The 20,719-nt window shown below is 57.5% G+C and overlaps 1 protein-coding gene across 1 annotated transcript in view; it reads right to left on the reverse strand.

Annotated features, from left to right (window-relative positions):
- Window positions 1-20,080: 20,080 nt before the first annotated feature.
- The window catches only part of RTN4R (reticulon 4 receptor), a gene marked incomplete at its 5' end in the record, with an annotated part of 1,623 nt that continues 984 nt past the window's right edge, over window positions 20,081-20,719 (reverse strand). The window contains 1 exon segment of the mRNA XM_008059711.2: window positions 20,081-20,719. This exon segment is cut by the window's right edge and continues 21 nt beyond it. Within this exon segment, the coding sequence (XP_008057902.2) occupies window positions 20,367-20,719 (353 nt within the window).

The raw sequence follows: 20,719 nt of genomic DNA on the forward strand, positions 1-20,719 counted from the left end.
TGCAGCTCATACTTACATTCCTGGTGGCCCAGTCTTGGCCCAGGCCTCACCCTCTCCCTAGCTCCAGCCCTGAGAGGTTAGCCTCATCTGTGGTCTCAGCCCATTGGGGCTTCTAGCTGCCAGCCTGGTGCAGCACCCAGCAGCCTGGGTGGGGTGGAGCACAAGTCCATGGAGCCCCCTGCCCACCCTGCCTGAGGCTGTGAGGGCCATCACCGCCTGCCCCCTGCACCACTTGTCTCCCTGATTCCCTGCACCCCAGCCTTTGCTCCCTCAGCCCCATGCCTCACCCCATGTCACTTTCTTAAGCCTGCCAATGTCTTCAGCATGGTGACGCTGTTCATTCCTTCAAACCAGGACTAGTCAGCATTCTCAGGATGCAAGATGAGAGATGGGCTTCGAATCCCTGGCTCAGATTCCAACTGACCACTGAGAAGGACCAACTCCCACAGAGCTGCCAGGGCCTCCCAATGTGACCAGTTGTCAGCCTAGGGTGAGGCCGTGATTTTAGCATCTGCAGGCCCAGGTCCTCACCATTGTCTGGGTATTCCCAGGAGAGCCTGCCAGCCTGGGGAGGAAGCTACTTTGACTTCTGCTGAGGGCCAACCGGCTCCCACACCTGCATGGGTGAGGGAGGAGCTGGATAGGAGGGATGGGGCCCAGAAGATGGAAGCCCACCTGTGTCCCAGACCCCCTGCACCTGGCTGGCAGCATTGCCCAGTGGTGCCTCATGAGCCCTGTCCCCATCCCAATGAAGTCATTCTGGGCACTTAGTGGGGCTGCCAGTGGGGTTGCCTGACCTAAAACAGGTTTTACTATGATTCAGGGATGGCAAGATTCACAGATCTGCAGACAACTGCACTGGAGAAGAAAGAGAGTTTGTTACTCACAGTTTCCAAGGGGCATGAGGAGCATGTCCACTGGAGGTCCCATGGGCAGGGAGTGGGCTTGAGGGGGAAATGTCGCAGGAACCTTACTGTGGTTTCTGTGGGAGGAATGGGTTAGGTGAGGTAGGCAGGCTCAAGGCTGGCCAGTTTGAGTCCTTTGGGGGCTCTGGGCATGGGGTTGCCCTAGCTGTCTGGTCTCCAGTCCTGTGGTAACTGGGTTGGGAGGGCAGTGCCTGGGGTGTGAGGACCCAGTAGAGAAGGTGGTTGGAGTGTGGACTGTGGAGGGTGGTCTGCATGCAAAAGGCACACTCATAGGCGAGTCCTTCAGCAGCTGATACTTTGCAGGCCAGTCAGACCCAGATGCCACAGCCGCAGATGAGAAAGGTAAAAGGCATGGTTGAAAGACCCAGGTGGGTGGGTGCCGTGCCCCTGGCAGAGGAGACAGCCCAGGCCTGGTCCCTCCTGACTGCTGTACTGCCTGTCTTCCTGTGGTTTCTGGTTCTTCGCCTTTTCATCAACATTTTTGTTGGAGAAACTTTAAAAGAATAAGAAAGTGCACCCAAAATACAAACCCCTCTTCTGCCACCTCCAGACATTCCACAGGGCAGCCCTTCTTCCCAGGCTCCCCAGCCCCAGCTGCCCATGGTCCCTGCCTGGGCCCAGACTGCAGTAGAAGCAGCCCACTCCACCATTCCACAGCCCCTAGTTCTCCTCCCAGGAAAGGAGGAGCCACCCTAGCAGGTGGGGATATTGGCCAGGGACCTCTCTGACATCAGCACTTCCCTTTGTGATTCCTGCTCCCTACCTCCTGCATGTGTTAGTTGTGGTGTCCCTAAGCCCATGGAGAGGCTACCCAGCACTGCAAGTGCGTGCTTGTCTCCTGTCCCCAGGCGCTCTGGCTGGGACTCCTTCCCAATGCCAGGTCCAGTGGAGCTGCAGACAGCATTTCATTGCTTTGACCCACCCTGGGGCAGCTACTTTCCAGAAGGACAATTCAAAACCTTTTCATTATACCACAATGGATGCCTGGTCTTGCTTTGGTCGTCCGGTTTTATGTGTCCCATTTTATACTCATTTCCTTCCCTTTGTGTTTTGTTTTTTTCTCTTTAACTGACATGATCAAGTTATTGAGTGGAGATTGTAGATTCAGGACACTCACTCTGTAGGTGATCCTGCACAGTGAGCCCAGGAGGAAACCAAGACACCCATTTTTGGAGGTTTTTAAATAGTTAATGGCGTGTCAACTTCTAATATAGTAATTTTTAAGGAAGGAAATGTTCTGTTTTTTCCTTAATTGGGGTAAAATATCCATAATATATGAGGAGGGAGCCCTTCAAAAATGAAATCTATTTATGAAAAACAATGCATTTATTCTTACATGTTTAAACTTCATCACCTTCAAAGTACTTGCTGTTTGATGCAATACACCTATCAAAACTTTTTCCAGTGCTCAAAACAGTTTTTGAACTCATCCATTTTGATGCCTTTTAGTGCTTCTGACATTTTTTGTTTCACCTCTTCCACATCGGCAAAAGGTTCCTCTTTGAGAACTTTTTTCATTCAGGAAAACCAAAAGAAAGTTGCTCGGGCGAGATTGGATGAATAAGGAGGGTGGGGCATGAGGGGCATGCCATTTTTTGGTCAAATACTTCCTAATACTCAGCGCTGTGTGGGCAGGTACATTCATAAATCGCCCATAATGAAATGGGCAAACAAGTTGAAAGAATAAAAAAAAAAAAAATTAACTGAAGCCAAACACACCTCTTAAAACAACACTAGCTGGTACACTGATGTCAATTGGTTTCTAAAACACTTACCTATCGAGGAAAGCCTGTACTACAAGGGGCCCACCCTCCAAACAATAATTCAGTTTTTTGGAGTCCCCCCTCAAAAAATCAACCACTTTCATCACTGCCAAGTGTGCTATTCAGGGACATAAGCACCTCTGTATTGCTGTGCGTGCAGCAGGAGGCCCATCCATCCTAGAAATTTACATTCTCCCAGATGGAAACCGCACCCTCGAAGCACCTCCTCCCCATCCTCCCCGGCTGGCAGTCCCCATCAACTTCCTGTCTCTGTGACTGGGATGGCTCTGCATGTATGTAAGATCATGGGGTATGTGTCCTTTGTGAGTGGCCCATTTTGCCCTCGTTTGAGACCTTTCTGCTGCACGGCGCTTGCCTTTCTGTGTTCCTCAGAGGCAGGTGGTGAAGTGGATGTCCTGCTTTTAATTCTGAGGGCTTGCTTCTCAGTTTTCAAAAACACACTTTCATCTCTAGCACCTGCCATGCCACGGTGCTTGCTGCTCCCTAGCTCTGCAGACCCTGACAAAGATGTCTCTGCCAGCATCTGGACTAAGTCATGCCCTGGGGTCTGTACTCCCCCACCCATAGCCCCATGGGAAAGGGAGCGCCGAGTTGTCAGAACACACACACTCTGATGGCCTGAGAGTGCCCAAAGCCCAAGGAAGTGTTCCCAGACTATATGGGTGAGGACTTCATGGGCTCCCAGGTTAGCCTTAGGCTGCAGGCCTTGGGTCAGGCTTGTACCTACACAGCCACCCTAGGGAGGAAGAAGCTTCACTTCCTGTTTTGACTGGAAAAATTCCAGGAAAGCACCTTGATTGGCCTAGCTTGGGTTACACGACTGTCCCTCCGTCCAATCACTATGGCCAAGAGGATGATGTACTGTGCTTGGTCCAGCCTGTGTCATGAGTGGGGTCTGTCTCTGGGGAGACAGCAAAGGTTTCAGCTATCTCCGTGGTGCTGTTTCCTGGGCAGCTGTCAGCCCCACACTACAGAGGAGCCAACTCTGAGATGGGAGTGGCCAACTTGGCCCTGCAGCTAATATAAAACTTCATGGGGACTCGAACCCAGGTACTGTGATTCTGGCTGGAGAAACAGGCCCAGAGCAGAGGCAGACTCAACAGGATCCCATAGCAAGCTGGTGGCATAACTGGATGCTCTAATTCACACCATACCACCTCCTCCCGGAAGACTTCCTGGTAGGCCCAGGGTAGTCACCATCTGATGCCACATCCCTGAAAGATAGGGCCTTCTCCCCCTCACACATCTGTCCCAGTATTCAGGACAGGACTAGGATGGATGCTTAGTACATAATAGTCAGATTCAGTCGGTTTTTCCAGATGAGCTCCTAGCCCCGTGCCCAGGAGTTTGTGGAGTCAGTGGTCACAGGTCCTGGGCCTGGCCCTCTCCTGCCTCTGTCCTCTCGAGGACCCTGGCCCAGTCACACCCTGGCTCTTCTGGGTCCTGCTCCGCTCACGGCAGAGCAACCCCACTCTGCCTTGTTCCCCAAGATTCTGGGCCATGTAGCTGGGGCCAGGCCTGCTCCTTCAGCTGCCACCATGACTGGTACACAGTCCTCAGAGCAGCAGAGCAGGACAGCCAGACACTGCTCAACCATCCACCTTCAGGTCATGCTGCCTCACAACAGCCAGTGAGCCTGGATTTTGTGGGTTATGAACATGTATGAGTGTTTACAGCACCATGGTGTGTGGCTGATGATTTGGGGGTGCATGTATACATGATGAACCTCATGCATGGGAGCCTGCCAGATACCCTGTTACGAAGATTTACATGGACCCTTAAACATCAGAGATTAACTTTTTGGGAACATCTATAAAATAAGAGATTTGTACCTAAAACAAAGCAGTACACTGTAACAGGAAGGAATTAGAGTCAATTTATTCATGTATTAGTCAAAAACTCAATTTCATATATTGTGCAGAAAAATTAAAACCCTTTCTGCATTTTATTACAAATTATGCATTCTCCATATATGAAGATAAATAATTGATAGCATTACAAGTACTTAATCTAGAAAATATTTATTAGGAACAGACAACTCATTTCTCATGTGTTTTGTAGAGGACAATATTGCACACTTTAAAAAATTAATGACGACTCTTTGCAAGAAAAAAATGTCTGTGTCCTAATTCTTTTGTTTAGTGTCCTGTCCAGGCTGTGCAGATGTGGCTAGACAGCTTGGGTGTGGAGATGGGATGGCTGCTCCCTGGGCCCTGGCTGTGCATGGGTGAGGGCTTAGGCACATGGCCATCGGCCAGGGAGGTGCATTTGGAGCGTGTCAACATGTTTTTCTTCTGCTGCCCAAACACTTCATGGCTTGTAATTTAAAAATAAGTGTTTCCGATTTAATTTCTGAGAAAGCACCAAATAATGGGATTTGTGGATAGACTTGAAAAGCCGAGAAATGAACACGGGCCAACCCAGCCTGGAGCATCATGGAGCCCATGAATTATCTGGGCCCCAGTTCAGGTCCCCAGTGCTGCGCATGGAGGGAGGTGGGCCTTGTGGGTGATGTGGAGAGCACTCTCCATCTGAGCCCATGGCCTTGCACCCTATGGCTGGCTCAGCTTGTCATTCTGGAATGGGAGGGTCCGCCAGGCCCTCCCTACCTCCTGACATCTTCAAGAAGGGGACTCCCAGCCTCTGCCTAGAACTCATCCTGGGTGGCATGGCTGGGCCTGGGGCTCCACCCATCGTCACCCCATCCCACGCCTGTGATCCTAGGCCATATTAAGCAGAGATGGTCCTGTAATCCCAGCACCTTGGGAGACTGAGGCAGGAGGATCCCTGGAGCCTATGAGTTGAAGGCTGCAGTGAGCTATGATCGCACCACTGCACTCCAACCTGGGCAAGACAGCAAGCCTCCATCTCTAAAAATAAATAAGTTGAGAGGCAGGGCTCCTGGCGTGCTGCAGCGCTAGGACACTGTCCCCTATGTGTGGGTGGCTGGGTAGGCACGGAGGAGTCCATGGCAGTGTCCTGGCAAATTCTCATGGCCTCGGTACCCACTGCCCCCCACCCTGCTCCGTGGGGAACACTAGGAATGAATAAATAACTACCGAGTTTATTAAAAAATAAATTTGATGCCTAACGGAAGTGCTGCTTCTATACATAGAAAACCACGTTTAAAATAAAACCAAACTGTTTCAAAGGAGTCCTGGCATTAATTTTTCATCTTTTGCTAATGAAAACATGACTTTGTCAGTGTGGGGCCCCTCCCTCCACATGGCCTCTCCACCCACATCCCCTCCCCCTACATTGCCCTTTCCCTCCACATACCCCTCCCCAACATGACTCCTCCCTCCACATGGATCTAGGCCTCCCTGGTAACCCTGGCCTGAACGCTGAAGGTGGGGAGCCTGTGACCCATCAGTGGGCCGAAGTGGGTGTTCTGAACCTGTGTCCCCTGATTAACATGGGGTAGCCACACTCTCCTCACAGCTCTTTAGTGGGCACTTGTCATGTGCTGCTCTAAGACTCAGGACCAAGCATGGCACAGAGGAGTCACCCACTCCTGCCTAGACCACCTGCCAGGATTGGCCACACACGGTGCCATGCCAGGAAGGGCTGGTGTGCATGTGTGGGGGCTGGGGGGTGAGGGGGTCAGAGGGGAGGAGACTGGGGAGCAGTGGTAGGGCATCCAGTCCCTCTGCTTTTCCCTCCCAGCAAGCAGCAGGGCATGCCCCGCCCATAGGGTGCAGGGGGAGGTTGGCATCAGGCCAAAGCAAGGAGCCCGATCTGCATTGCTGTCTTGTGGCCCCAGGGTACTGACAAGAACCTCCAAGGAAGCTCCATGGTGATACACAGAGCTCCTGTCCTCAGGATCTTGGGGCTTTTCCCAACTGCCATCAACTGGGCCACCCCAGTTCTTTGGGGGAGGCTCAAGGCATCTGCTCCTTTGACCATCCATTCATTCACTCACCATTCACAAATGTTCAGCATCCCCAGCACACGTTCTGGCCAGCAGCCTCCTGGGGAGAGGGGACACTGATCCCGTTGTCCACCTGCCTGGCCAGTGTGGGGGACCCAGCGAGAGAAGTTTTCTGAACTACACTGACAGCCAAGGGCACCTGTGGTATCCAGGGTGATATATGAGCAGTGTGTACCCTGGGGCAATGGAGCAGGACCCCAGCAGGGACCTCTGAATCTCTGCAGCCCCTGGGGTGGATCAAGGAGGGGAGCTACAAAGGGGAACACAGGCAAGGCAGCTCTCTTGTCCTAGCCCTCATACCAGTGTGGGTAGGGACATGATTTGGAGCCTATATTCCTACCACAAGAACTTGGCCTGCAGGGACTCCCAAGGACCTGGGTTCAGGGTCAGTGTGCCAGAGGCCCGTCCAAGCTGCATGGAGTCCAGCAGGCCCTGGTCTTGGGATGGCCGGGCTCAGCTGACTAAGAGGCCTATGGAGAGTTGACCCAGACACCTCAGTCTGGTTTCAGCCTGTGAGTGGGGGTGGGGAGGCAGCCTGGCCCGAGGCCCTGTCTCCCTCACTGCCCCCATGCCCTGCCTCCCCTGCAGCGGGTCTGACCCTGCTGGAAGCATCCCTCAGCTTGGTATGGATTTCCTGTCTTCACTGAGGCCTCTGAGCCAGCCGGGCAAAGGCGACGAGTGGACGGCCAGGCCCCAGGATGTTTTTCCAATGTGGTGGGCTGAGGGAACCTAGATCTCCCAGAGCTGGGTCTCCTGTGCCTGCCTGTCACTCTGTGGCTCCCTTGGTGACTCCTTGTCCAGTGTGGGTGCTAGGTCTGTCCTGGGGTGTGGGCAGTTATTTAGCCTCCCTCACTCCCAGCTTGTCCCTCAGGAATGGAAGCTGATGCCTCACTCCAGGGCCCTTTCCAGGGCTGGAAAGATAGGGACATGACTACTGAGCTAGGCCCAGGTTGGCTCACAAACCAGAAGACAGTATGGTGGCTGGGGCCTGGAAAGGACTCGTGGGCTGCCTGGTCACACCACTAGGCTGCAAAAAGCACACACTCTGGGCTCTGATCTCTCACTGGCACCAGGTAGGTTGAGGAGTAAGTGGGTACCCTGAGGTGGGAAAGGAAAAGGCACTGGTTAGAGGGTGAGAGCCAGGGGCCAGAGGCTGGCACTGAGAAGCCAGGATGCCAGCCCAGGAAGGGTTGCCACCGCACAGCAGGCAGATGTATGGACACATGTGTGCACATGAGCAGCTTTCCAGGATACATGCACGTGTACATGTGGGCAGCTGCTCACAGACACGTGCACATGCAGAACAGACTGTGGGGTTCATGGTGAGGATGGCAGGGGTACTGGATAGGCAGAGCGACGGCTGCAGAAATAATTAGTCCCTGGTAGATGGGCCAGCTCATCTTTTCTAAAGGTGAGGGCGGCTGCCAGCCCTGGCTTCAGGGAGGACTCTGAGGCCTGGCCCCGTCCTGTCAGGGCTCCTGGGACTGCCGGGGTTCCTGGGGGCAGCTGGCAGCACCTGGAGCAGGAGGCCTGGGACATGGACTCTGTGGCATAGTCCCTGAAGCTGGCCAACCCCTGCAAGTCCCTATATCCCCAGGTCCCCAGCACAGCAGTGGTAGGGTGGGGTTGAAGATGGAGAAGGAGGAAGGGGATGTGGGCTGGAGCTGGTGTTCCCTGTGGAAGAGGGGCATGAGCACTCCAGGCCAGGCCTGGAGGAGGAATCTGAGTCCAGGATGCTGGACAGGCTCATCCCATGTCCTGAGATTGCCTGGCCCTCTGGCATGTGGGCGTCTGTAGGCTGGCAGGCCCAGGTGAAGGCCAATTAGTGGGCAGGGACCCCCAGGCCCTCAGCCCCCAGCGTGCAGAGGGCTGCTCTGCTGTTAAAACAATGTATTTTGTGCTCCAAGAAACTACAACTGTTTGTACTCAGTTGTTGGAGCTGCCAGGCAGTGTGTGCTGTACTCTCCAGCCCTTGGCTTCCAGAAGGAGGAGCATCCTGGGCTGAGGGGCAGGCTGAGTGGAATAGGCCATGGGGGCCTGGGCCAGACCTTCCAACCACCTCCTGGGAGACAGCAGGTAAAAGTGGCCCCAGGAGGCTGACACAGGGGAGGGGTGAGGACTGCTGTGGGGTCGAGGGTACGCTGAGGAGGACAGGGAGATCCTGCCCAGAGGCTGACAGGGAGCACAGGCCTAGGGCAGGGGCTGCTGGAGGGAAGGCACAGTGAGGGGCAGGGAATGCCAGCAAGGAAACAGCCTGTGGTGGGCTGGTGACACCCTAGGGGACAGTGCCTGACACCCCTATGCTGGTCTGCTCTCTAGACCTGTGCCCTGGGGACCACCAGCACCCCTACCTGGATGTATTCACGGTGGATACTAAATAGATGTACTCTGGGTTTGGAGGTGACAGCCTGGAACAAAGGACCTCCTGCTGCTCCTGCAGGCTGAGCAGGTCCTGGGTGCAGAGTAAAGGCAGAAAGAGTGGAGCCATGCATGCAGAGGCTGGGGAAGGGCAGGGCTCCCCCCACTTCTGGACACCTCTGAGGTTCCAGCCACCTGCTGTCTGCCTCCTGCCTGGTGCAGGACCCTATGGGATGTGGGTGGCCAGATGGAGCAGTTCCTGTCTCCCTGGAACCGGCACCCTTAGAAGCTCTGAGGCTAGGAGGGGTCCTCTTCTGCAGGTCTGGGCCCAGGAGTGCCCATCAGGCAGGGACAGATCAGGTGACACTGACCAAGACTGAGGCACACAAAGTCTTCCTAAGTGGCCACAGGGACCTGGGTGGTGCAGAGACATGGGCCTCACCCCAGGGACTCCCAGACCCAACTCCTGGCACTGTGGCTGACTCACCATCCTGGGAGTCTTGGAGAAGAAGGGTTCCTGGGGGGCACTGAGCACTGACTGTTCCAGCTGATAAGAAGCCAGGGACACAGATGGGGAGACCCTGAGGGTGCAGGCAGACCCCTGAACCATGCACTCTCCACACAGTGGCACTTGAGCCTTGGGACCCAGTCGTCCTCCGTGACCACCCCCAACACGACCACGACCACGACTGGGTCACTCAGATGCCCATCAGGCCCATGGCAAGACCCGGTGTTGCTGGGATCTGCTGTCCCACAGTCCTGTAGGGGTCCCAGAGCTGGGCCAGGCCTTCATCCCTGGCCTCTCCCTCAAGTTGACCTGTGTGGGCCCTGCTGCCTCTCCCACTCCCTCATCTCTGGACTACCCCTCAGAGTGAATACTACCCCAGGCCAAGCTAGCCTCTCTGGTCATTCCACAGCTAGAGGAAGGAATGTCCTTGGGAGTTGGGATTTGCTAGCATTTCATCTGCAGCCTCGAATTCAAATCTGAATGCTGTATGGATGAACATCTCACCACATAGCAACAGAGAGACCGGTTAGCACTCATGGGGAAAGGGCTGCAATATCTTCTGCTTCTAGAACCTTCTGGGTACAGACCCCCCCATGCCACCCTTCCTCCCTGAACAAGGTGTTAGAGCCTCATAGACAAGTCACAGGCCCTGAGGAGGCCAAGACTGCAGAGCCCGCCCATTCTGGGGGAGTGTCTTCCCGGGATCAGCCACTCTCACTCCCCACAGCTGAGGCTGCCAGGGGACCTCTGGGCTGTCTTTGCATCTCCAGTGCTGAACACCAGTGAGTTCCTGGAGGTGAAAATGCGGTCGTGGACACGAGGGAGCTTTCTGGGCTGCATATCAGGGAAACTGCCTGGGTAGCTTGGTGCCCATGGTGGGAGTGCCAGTCCCAGGAGTTGGGTCTCACTGAGGGGAGGCATCAGGAGTTGTGCTAACTGAGGGTTTCAGGCTGGCCATGCATCTGGTTGGTGTGGACTGCTTGGTGGCAGGAGGGTGTCATGCCTGGGGAACCTTGGATAAAAATCAGCCAGTAGAGCCTGGATCCTCAGTGAGTTTGTGTTGCGAGCTACTGTCCAACTGAGGAGGGGTGTGCAGGGGATCTATCATTCCTGGCGTGGTCAAGTCCCTTAACCCCAGGGCTCCTTGCTGGTGCTGCTGTGATTCTCACCATTGTTCCAAATTACAGATGAAGCGGCTGAGGCATGGAGGCATGCCTACCTGCCTGCAGCTCTGTCCTGTCTGCCCAGCCCTGTGCTGTCACCCAGCCTCTGTCTGTAGTTTCTGCAGTCACAAAAACCACAATGTGTACTCCTGATTGTTCCTACTGAATTCTCCCTGCTTGAGGGGTGGCTCTTTGGGGTTCGTGTTCTAAGTGTGCCCAGTCATAGGCATCACCAAGGGCACAGGCCCAGCTCCACTGATGTGCCAACACACTCCCAGCAACAGGCCTGGACTCGAAGATTAAATAGGAACTGGGAGATCCTGTGGCAGGGTAGCTGGAAGGGGTGGCCCATGGAGAGAAAGGCTCAGTGCTCAAGTCAATTGTGTGGCTGTGGCTTACTGCCCAGTCTGGCCCCCTATGCTAACAGCACATGGGGGCTGGGCCTGGAGCCATCAGGAGTCTCCCAGGAGCTGTCTGGGCCCTGAACCAAACCTTGCCGGCTAGGGAGGGCATCCCAGCTGCCTAGGATCACACGCTTACTCCTGTGGCATCTGTACTGGCCTCTCCACTCCTGCCAGGCTCCAGTGAACAGGGATTGTGCCGACTCAACAGAACCGTGACAGGAGCCGAAGCTGCCAGGGAGAGGCCCAATTAGGAGGGTGGATGGGGGCAGGGTGGCGCAGTGGTGTGGGAGCTCTCTGACCCAGCTCACCAGGAGGTCACATGTAGCCTTTGCCACCAACCCAGTGCTGTGACGATGATGCCTTTGTCCCCAGATCCCACTTGGCGCCAAGCCCTCTAGACTCCTCAGCTGGTGTAGGTCCTCGAGCAGGGACCTGGTTCTGCTGAGTCTGCTAGGGACATCAGAGCCCCTAGGAGGTGCCCAATGGTAGCCAAGACACCCCTCAGGGTTTCAGGAAGACCACCCTGTGTTGCTGTGGGGCACAGGCTCTGCTGTGTCCAGGATGCCACTGAGGAACTGAGAAGAATACCCCACGGGCCTGGGTACCTGTTCTCCCAGCAGGGATTCTGAACCAGGATATTGCACACAATGCCTACGCCAGGCCCCGAGGGGTTCCCCAAGTCTGCCACCTAAGCACTGATGCATTTGGTTTCCCATCCAAGTGTGCCCCCAGCCTAAAGACTCTGCCGTGTTTGGAGGGTCCAGGCCAGCCGAGCCTCTCTGTCTTGTCAGCTCAGGATAGTTAGAACTGCCTGGACATTCTACATCAGGTGGGTAGCTAGGGGAGGGAGACTAGCCCACCCTGCCCCGCCTGGGCTGGCCCTCCTTGCCCCCCTTCCGGGGGCAGCAGTCACCCTTGGACCCAGCTTTCCTTGGCTTAGCCTAGGCCTAGGTCTGGAGACTAGGGAGGAGTGAATTCCATGAAGACACTGCCTCCACCCTGTGCAGTACCCCTCCCTACATCTCAAGCCCCCATCCCAGAGCCGGATTAGCTCCTGCCCTGCTAGCTACCCTGCCCCCAAATACACATGGGAGTCTGCAGACTGGAGGCCAGGCAGCGCAGGAGAGGAAGACAAGAAATGGGGTAAGACACTCTCCTTGGGAATGGGGCAGGAAAGTGGACCACCTGCACTGAAGCTGCCCCAGAGGGGTCCTGGCTGGGGCAGGGAATCCCCTGGCCTAACCCCTTCCCTTGAGGCTTAGGGGAGGGTGGGGTGCCAGACACCATGGCTAGGCCTACTTGGAGCTGGGGACCAGCAGGGTTGGACCACCTCCTTCACCCCCCCTGCACCCCTCCCCACTGACCAGTTGTCTTCCTGCTCTTGGTGTTTGGCTTGCAGCCCCACCCCCACCCCTTGTGAGCACTCTTATTAGTGTGGCTTCTTGCCGATTTTGCAAGTCAGATCCTGCATTATTGAGCTCCTGCTGTGTCTCCACTTGATGTACTACAAGCTGAGGCCAGGTGGGAACAGGGAGTCACTTGGTGCTGTGGCAGCCAGTGCCTGGGTAGGAGATCTGAGGCCCTGGAGGGCAGGGCCCACCCTGCAGCCTCATCTCTTCATGGTGTCCAGGGTTACTCCCACCCTGCCCTTGGTCTCCTGTGGCCTGGCACCATGCCTTGGGGCAGGTCCTTGCTCCCACTGAGGTCAGCCCCTGGCTCTCCTTCCCCGGAGTCCTGCACAGACTGTTTCTTCTGCATACAGGCTGTTCCTTTGGCACCAGGCTGCCCTGCCCTCCTACCCAGCCGAGTGGTGGGGAGGGGTGAGTCCCTTCTTCCATATACCTACCCCCAGGGCTGTCATGGTGTGCAGCTGTGATACCCAGAGCAGGAGTGCACAGCTGGTTCTCCACAGGACAAGTGCATTTCTAACCTCCCTCCGATGCCAGAGTCCCTGGACTGGAGGGTCTGCTGCTTAGTTATGCCCAAGTTTCCCATGGAGCTTGGGGTAGAAGGTGAGGGGTTATGGGCTGCAGATACCATGTCCCTGGCAAGCACTCAACTCCTGGCCGAGGCCCACCGGCTTTGTAGGCTCTACACACCCTCCTCAGGCCCTGTGGGACCCTGTACTCCTCCTCCTGAACACCCACAGCAGTCAGCGAGGATGTCAAGGCCCCACCCAACAGGCAGCCCCAACTGCCCTGCAGACCTCAGTCTCCATACAGGATCCATGGCTTAGTGGCTGACCTCCTGGGTGGGCTCCACTCCTCAACAGCCCTCGGTGGACAGCTGAGGCACAGGGACTGCAGGGGGCTGGGACCTTCACTGGCCTGCCCTGGATGGAGGCTCCAGGAGTGGCCACTGTGGCTCAGTAGGCTTGGTGACCCACGCCCAGGCCTGGTGGGCCCTGCTCTCACTAGGTGCTGGATGACCTCCTTGGGTAGGTTGTGGTAGGTGGTGGAGAAGAGTCAATGCTGTTCCTGCTGACCCAAGTGGGCACATGCCTTGTCCTCTGGAGACCTCTCTGTCCCTCTGGTCTGTTGTGAGGGGAGTCGGTGGGTGAATACTGTACTGTCCCAGCCTTGGTGGGGGGCTCTGAGCAGGGTCTGCACTGGCTCCCCGGTGCCCACCTAGGCTCACGGCTGCTGTAGGGATAGTACCTCCACATCTGGCCAGGATATCCTGCTTCTGGAGTTCAGTGTTGGATGCTTCTGCTTGGTTAATTGGGACTAGCTTTTGCAGAATGAGCCTGTAGGGCGAGAACATCTACACAGTCTCCGTGCTCAGGTTAGTTCGATGAGGAGATCAGGCTTGGGTAGCAACCTTGGCCCTCCTCGGGGCATGGCTTCCTGATCTCATAGGCCTGGAGCCCACGGCAGGCAGGTGAGGCTGACACTATCCTAATCGCCTGCCTGGGTCCCTGAACAGAACCTAGGGAGTCAGCACTCCAGGCTTCCCAGGGTGTAGCAGTACCAGGGCCTACTGTCTGACTGCCCCAGTCTGGGGTCCACATACAAGTCAGGCTTGGATGTGGTCTCATGGGCCATCTGTCCTTCTGCAGGCCTGGAGGGGTCCTTGGCTGAAGTGGGGGAGGGACAACATTCTTGATGATATTGTCAGGGGATGGGAAGCAGGGAGGGGGGCTGTTGAGAAGAGCAGGGAAGCTCTGTTGAGGGGAGGAGGAGGGTGGATGGGTGGATGGTGGACAGGGCAGTGGCTCACACCCTGCAGTCCATGAGGCAGGGGTAGAGCTGGGGCCAGGGAGGGCCTGAGGGACAGGCGTGGCTGAGACCCCTCTAACCCTATCACAAAGGGGCCTGAAGGAGGGCTTTAGACACGGAAGTCCTCAAGACCCTGTGCTACCTGGAACAGCAGCCTTCCAGAAGCCCCGTGCTCCCAGGCTGGAGCCCCGCCCTCACCTCCTCTCTCTCTCTCTCTCTCTCTCTCTCTGCGCCATCATTTTTCAAAAATAATTGTGCAGCAGCACCAGGCTGCTCTGTGCACTCCCCCAGCTGTCCCCTGCCCACCCCCTGGAACCTCCCTGGCTGGTCTGCTGCCTCGAGTGGGCACCAAGGTGCTCTCCCCACAAGGTCCTCCTCATTCCCTAATTGTGCATCTCTCCCTCCTCAGTGGTGGCCTGCAGGCCTCCTCTCCTCTGCGGGCATCATTATTGCGGCTCCCGCCTGCCAGTGAGGGCTGCCCCGCCCTGCTGCCCGCCTCGGCCTGCCGAGATGGATGTTCCTTTATTGCCTGTAAATCTTCCCACAGCCTTTGTGAAGACACGTCGGAGCCCCCTGTTCCTGGTGTTTGCTGGGCTGGCCAGTGGTGTTTTAATTGGCCCTCCCTGTGGAGGCTGCCCCAGCAGGAGGGCTCAGTGCAGGCCTGCCAGTTCTTTGTCTGGGGGCACTGGTGGTTGGGGAGGACCGGGCCTGGGACAACGTGCTGCTGCTCCTCCCTCAGACATCCTTCTGTGTGGATGCCACATGCCACACCACTTAACATGGCCTCCCCACATCCACGTGGCCTCTCCACATTCACATGGCCTGGCAGAAGCCCAGCCCCAGGCAGGGCCCTTTCTCACCTAGGGGGTGCAAACTTTTGGAGATGCCCACAGCCTCAGCAGCTCTTCTGCCAGTCCCTGAGAAGCAGGCTCATAGGTTGTGCCCAGTATACAGCAGGTGCCTAATAAATGTGTGGTGAACTGGTCGAATGCCAGAATGAATAGGCCCTGCCCCTCCTAGACCAGGTGGGAGCATGGGAGTCTGAGTTCCACCGAACCCAGACACAGCACTGGCCAGTGGGGCAGGCTTCTTTCAGAGCTGGACAGCCCACTGAAGCCCTGGTAGCTGTCAGTCCCCTGCTCTTGTGGTCAGCAGGCCCTGCCCTGTGTCATCTGTGGCTGGACTGAAGGAAATGCCTTCTTGGCAACACTCAGGATGTTGGGCTATGTGCTCAACCCATGTTGGGGTCGGGGACTGTGGGCCAGCTCCAAGGGCCCCACAGAGGGCGAGGGGTGCCCAGGCCACTGGTCCAGCTCACTCTGGCTCCACCACTTACCATGTGTCCTTGGGAGACTCCCTCAGCCTGCCTTGGCCTGGGGATTCAGGTGTAAGCTTAGTTCCATGGTCTGAGGGACAAGAAGACAGGTTGTGGGTGGGGCCAGCTGAGTGGAAGGATAGCCATGGCCTTGGCCTGGGGACTGGGTGGTAGAAGCGCCTAATCTGGTCCCTCCGCTGGGATCTTGGCCATCGTGGTCATCCATGAGCTTCTCTGGGGCTGGCCCTGAGCAAGGACTCTTCTGGAGGTTCACCCTTTCCTCACAACAGGCAGGAGCCCCAAGGCCCCTTGGGCCTGGGGAGCTTCTCCTGGCCTGCACCTCCTGGTCCCTGGCCTTGTGAGTCTGGGCACGCTGGTGGGGATCAGCTGGGGGAGGGATAGTGTCAGAACTGAGTGTTGAGCAAGGTGGAGAGGCTCAGAAGAGGCTCCTGAAGAGCTCTGTGCCTGGAGTTGGGGGCAGGAACGAGGGCAGACGGAGCTGGACAGGTGCCCTGACCCTCAGGACTCCAGGCTCAGCCTGGTTTTCTGGGGAGCAGCCTGGCAGGGTCCCCTGCTCTGCGAGTAGAACCCTCACTGCAGCACAGAGGTGGGTGAGGGTACAGCCTACCTTGGGAGAGGCTTCTGGACAGATGTACCTCACTCCAAGAACACGTACCAGTACCAGACCCTAGTCCAATAGGCATGACTAGCCAGTGTCAGGCATGGCATTCTCAGTGGAGGTAAGGCCTCACACGCCATCTAGGCCTGGGGCTGGGGCAGCAGGGGAAGGCCAGCTGCTGGGGAGCCCTGACAGCCGCCAGGAGCCACTGGACCCACTCTGTCATAACACTTTTCCAAGGTCTTGGCACAGTGGGCCCTTGAACCTCTGCCTGTGGGGAGTCTGAGGTGCACCCAACCCTGACAGTGGCCACTGCACTGTCTTCCCCGGCCTTTTGTGGGGAGCCCTGCTATGACCCACTGGGCAGGGGTCGGCGTACAGGTTGGGAAAGGTACAAACTGGGGTTGAGGACACCAGCATGGAGCCAGGCATGAGGCAGCCACCAGAGGGGCCACACAGAGGGGAGGAGGGGCCCCAAAGGCCACCTGACCAGATACAGGACCACCGTGGTCATGTGCCTACCAGGGACATCCCCGGGCCGACTGGAATGGGGGAGGAGAGATGGATGCCCAGGGTCTAGTGACATCCCTGGGCACCGGGATGGAGAAGCTACTTGTGCTTTGGGCAGAGCCAAGGCTGGCAGCGTGTGATGGTGCGTGGCCTCAGGCCCAATCTTACCCCCACGTCACTTCACGCCCCCAGGCCTCAGTTTCCTCTTCTGCACATAGAGACATCAGCAATGTCTTTCCTTGAGAACAGGAGAGTGAGGTGATTGCCCCACACTGGGGAGTCTGCCAGCAGGTCCAGGAGGGACCTAGCCCTGGCTGTGAGGAGATCCCACTTCCACTGTCGCAAGCCCAGGGCCCAGTTCATGCAAACAACTTGCACTGGCCTCCCTCTAAACTTGCTTCTGCGTGTTCTCAGTCTCGCTGGGCGTGAGTTTACCATCAGCTGCCTAACGTTCTGCTGCTTTTATTATTTTGGAACTCATTTAAGGATTAAAACATAATTCTCCCAATTACTATGCAAAGCCCAGGGCCGCAGATGAGAGCGGGGGCAGGTACTCCCCTATGAAAACGGCTGCCCCACAGCCCTGGGGTCGTTGCAGACATGGCTCAGCCCCAGGGCCTGCAGATGGGTCTTGCCCCTGCCCTATATCCATGTGGCTAAACCTCTGGTGTCACCCACTCTCCCCCAACTGTGCTTAGTGGCACCGCCCTGGCCAGGTGTGGACACAAGGATGGGCTGTGAGCCGTGAAGAATTCTGTCCATAGGTCGCCCTGTCGCTGGCCAGGCACTCTTGGACTGGGTCCAGAAGGGTCTGAGATACCAGCAGCCTGAATCCAGGGGGAGGTTGACTCGTCAACACCAGTTCATGCGGCTACAGTTAGCTTCCTGCAAGTTCTCGGGGTCCAGGGGACTGAGGTTGGACACAAGCCTCTGGCTCACACACCCAGTCCAGCACTTGAACTCAGGAGACCAGCTGGACCAGGGCTCGGGGGCGGTGGGGCAGGCAGGGCTGGGGAGGGCTGGGTGGGCACAGGAAGGAGCTGAGCCTGGGCCCTGGCCCAGCACCCACCCCCTCCCGGCCCTCGTCAGCGCCGGCCGGCCGGTGAGCTCATCTCTTCCTGGGCTGTAAATATCACCCAAATGCTCACGACTCCCAAATGTGTCCTCCAGCCGGGCCCCTCTCCTGAGCTCAGCCTGCACAGCCCACGCAACACCCCCGGCCAGATGTCTCCTGGGACCCGGCAAGGCGGCCGCTCTCTTGGCGCCCCCTCCTTGGGGACAGGCACCCCATGACGGCTTCGCAGGGCGGACACTCCGGAGCCCTGCCCACCGCCTCTGCCCCATCAAAGCATCCACGCATCCTGCTGAGTCCAACTTAAAACTTGTCCACTTCCTGCTAGATCTTCCCCCCCACCAGACCTGCTTAGACTGTGACTGATACCCTACTCTGGCTGCTGCACAGGCCACACTGTGGCCTGGAGGGAAGGTACAGAGCCCTGAGGGCCAGACTGGGGGCTTGAGTGGCTGGTCAGGAGAAGCAAGTCACTGTGGAGGCGGGCTTGATCTGCCTGGTCACAGATCAGTATAGGCCCTGCAGCCTCCTGAGGGCCAGCTAGTGGTGACAGGTAATTAGACCTGAGGGCAGACAGGTACCTGCCTCTCAGTGAGGAGTGGTCCCACAGAGATGGTAAGCTCCCTGTTCTGGGAGGTGTGTAAGCTGAGGTGGGCCTGCTGTCCTTCTTAGAGCTGCTGCAGGCACCAGCATCTATTGCAAGCAGGCCACTCAGGTGGGACTCAAGACTCTTGCAAATGGGCATCTGCAGTTTCCTGGTACTCACTCACACAGGAGCCCCTAGCTTCAGCTTGGAGCCCTGCCTCCTAGATCTAGTAGTTGGGCTGTGTCTTCTCAGGCATAGCACAGGCCACCTGAGAGAAAACTGGATAAAGAAACCCCTGCCCATAGCCCTCTGCCCACCAGTGCCCAGTTGCAGGCTGGCTGACTCCTGGGTCTCGTTGTAGGGTCTCAGGAATGGGGTGCTGGGGCCTGACGGTGGGGCCTCTGGCACAGGCAGAGGCTGTGCCACAGCAGGACATAAAGGAGTGCCCAGGGCTTCCTCTGCTGGGGCTGCCATGGGGGTCTCCTGGGCCTAGAGGGGCTTCGTTGGAAGGAGAGCCTGTTTGTCAGGCAGAGGAGCTGGAGCTGCCCATCCCTAGCCCCGGACTCTGGTGTGCAGAGGGCAGGCAGCAGCGGAGGTGTAAGTAGCACACAGGGGCAGCAACAGTGGTCACAGGCGCCAGGGTCTCCTGGAGGAAGAGACCTGCACAAAGGAGGCCCTGAGGAGGGGCAGAGTTAGGCAGAGTCACAGCGTCCTGCTTCTGCACTGTGCTGCAGGAGGGTCGGGGCTCCCACCGGGGAAGAGGGGGAGCAGTGGCACTAGGAGGGGTGGGGGTGGGGACTCGGTTGCTGAGCAGCCCCCCCTCCTCCCCTGGGATCTGCAGCCCCGGCCGCCCCCACGGCCATCTGGCTCCCCCAGCAACGCTCCCCCACATCACTGCTTTTTTCCCTCTCCCCTCCCCAGCCGCCATCCTGGGGGGAGGGTCCCTTCCTGGGATGCTTCCCAGCCACGTGGCCCCTTCCCTTTTGTTCTGCGCCCTCACACCGGCCCTGTGAAAGCGTGTCTGTGCATATTTTTGTGTGTGGGGCGTGCGAGCCCATGTGAGCTCGCATGTGTGTGAACGCGTGGTCCCTGCCCTGTCGTGCGTGCATATGCTGTGTGCACACATGTGCACAGGGGCATGCAGACCCCAAGGGTCTGCACTGGGGTGTGGGTGCATTGTGAGAATGCCCCGGGCACACGCATGTGGGGCTGGGCCTGTGAGACTGGCAAGTAACCACAGGCAGCAATGTGAGGGTTGCATATGCCCCCCAAGCCTCGCAGTTGGGCCCCACACACCCAGCCTCCCTTCAGGGCCAACCCCCTCTGCTCACCCTCAGCAGTGGGAGCAGGGATCTCCTGGACTTAAGTTACCTCCTTCCTAACTTGCCACCTCCTCCTGGGGCTACCTCACCCTGGACCAGGGTGGAAGGCCCAGAGCGGATGTCTCTACAGAGGCTGCCACGTCCAGACCTGTGGGCCCGGCCAATTCTCCCTGTTCTTGGGGAGCAAGCCAGGCTCTGTCCACGTGCTTTGGGTAGCAGGGTGCCATATTGTCCTGGTGTCCGGGTACCTCCCCTTCCTGCCAGCCTTGTGATGGGGGAGGGGCAGCACCTCCAGCACCCACCCCTGCTGCCACCGCCCATCCCTGCTGCCACCACCCACAGCGCCCTAGTCGGAGAGGCTACAGCATATGAAAAGAGCTCTTTATTCCACGTCGTCCGATATTTTTACACAAGTAAAATAAAATGCATATCTCTATATACCGCGATCTGGGTGGGAGGCGGCGTTTTGGAACAAACGCCACCACTGAACCCTGTAAACATGATGGGGTGGAGAGGGGGGTGGCGGGCAGGAGGTGTCTGTCAGGGAGGGCCTGGCCTGCCCTCAGGGCCTGCTGCCCAGTGCTGGCTGGCGGGTGAAGGGAGACCCCGTATGTACACGCTGGCTGCCGGCATGTGCTCACATTGGGGGGTCAGCAGGGCCCCAGCACCGTCCACAGCACCAGCACCAAACCCAGGGGTGCGAGGCTGCAGGCCAGGCAGGGTAGGGCACCTGAACCCTCCGAGTCACCAGTCCCACTGCCTCCACTGCCCGCCTGGCCCAGACGGCAGTGGCTGCGGGTGCGGTTCTTGCGGGAACATCCCGGCCTCCGGCGAGGGCCTGAAGTGGGGAATCCTGGAAGCTCAGAGCCCTCTGGCCGCAGTGGGGTCAGTGGGGGCTCAGCTGAGCCTGGCAGGGTCCCAAAGGGGGAGTCATTGATGTGCCTTGGGCCTGAGCCGTTGCCTGGTGGGCTGTCGCCGGGTGGCACACGCCCCTTCAGCGCAT

The sequence above is a fragment of the Carlito syrichta genome, unplaced genomic scaffold (genome assembly GCF_000164805.1).
Source record: "Carlito syrichta isolate Samal-C Ts95f unplaced genomic scaffold, Tarsius_syrichta-2.0.1 Scaffold304335, whole genome shotgun sequence".
Lineage (NCBI taxonomy): Eukaryota > Metazoa > Chordata > Mammalia > Primates > Tarsiidae > Carlito > Carlito syrichta.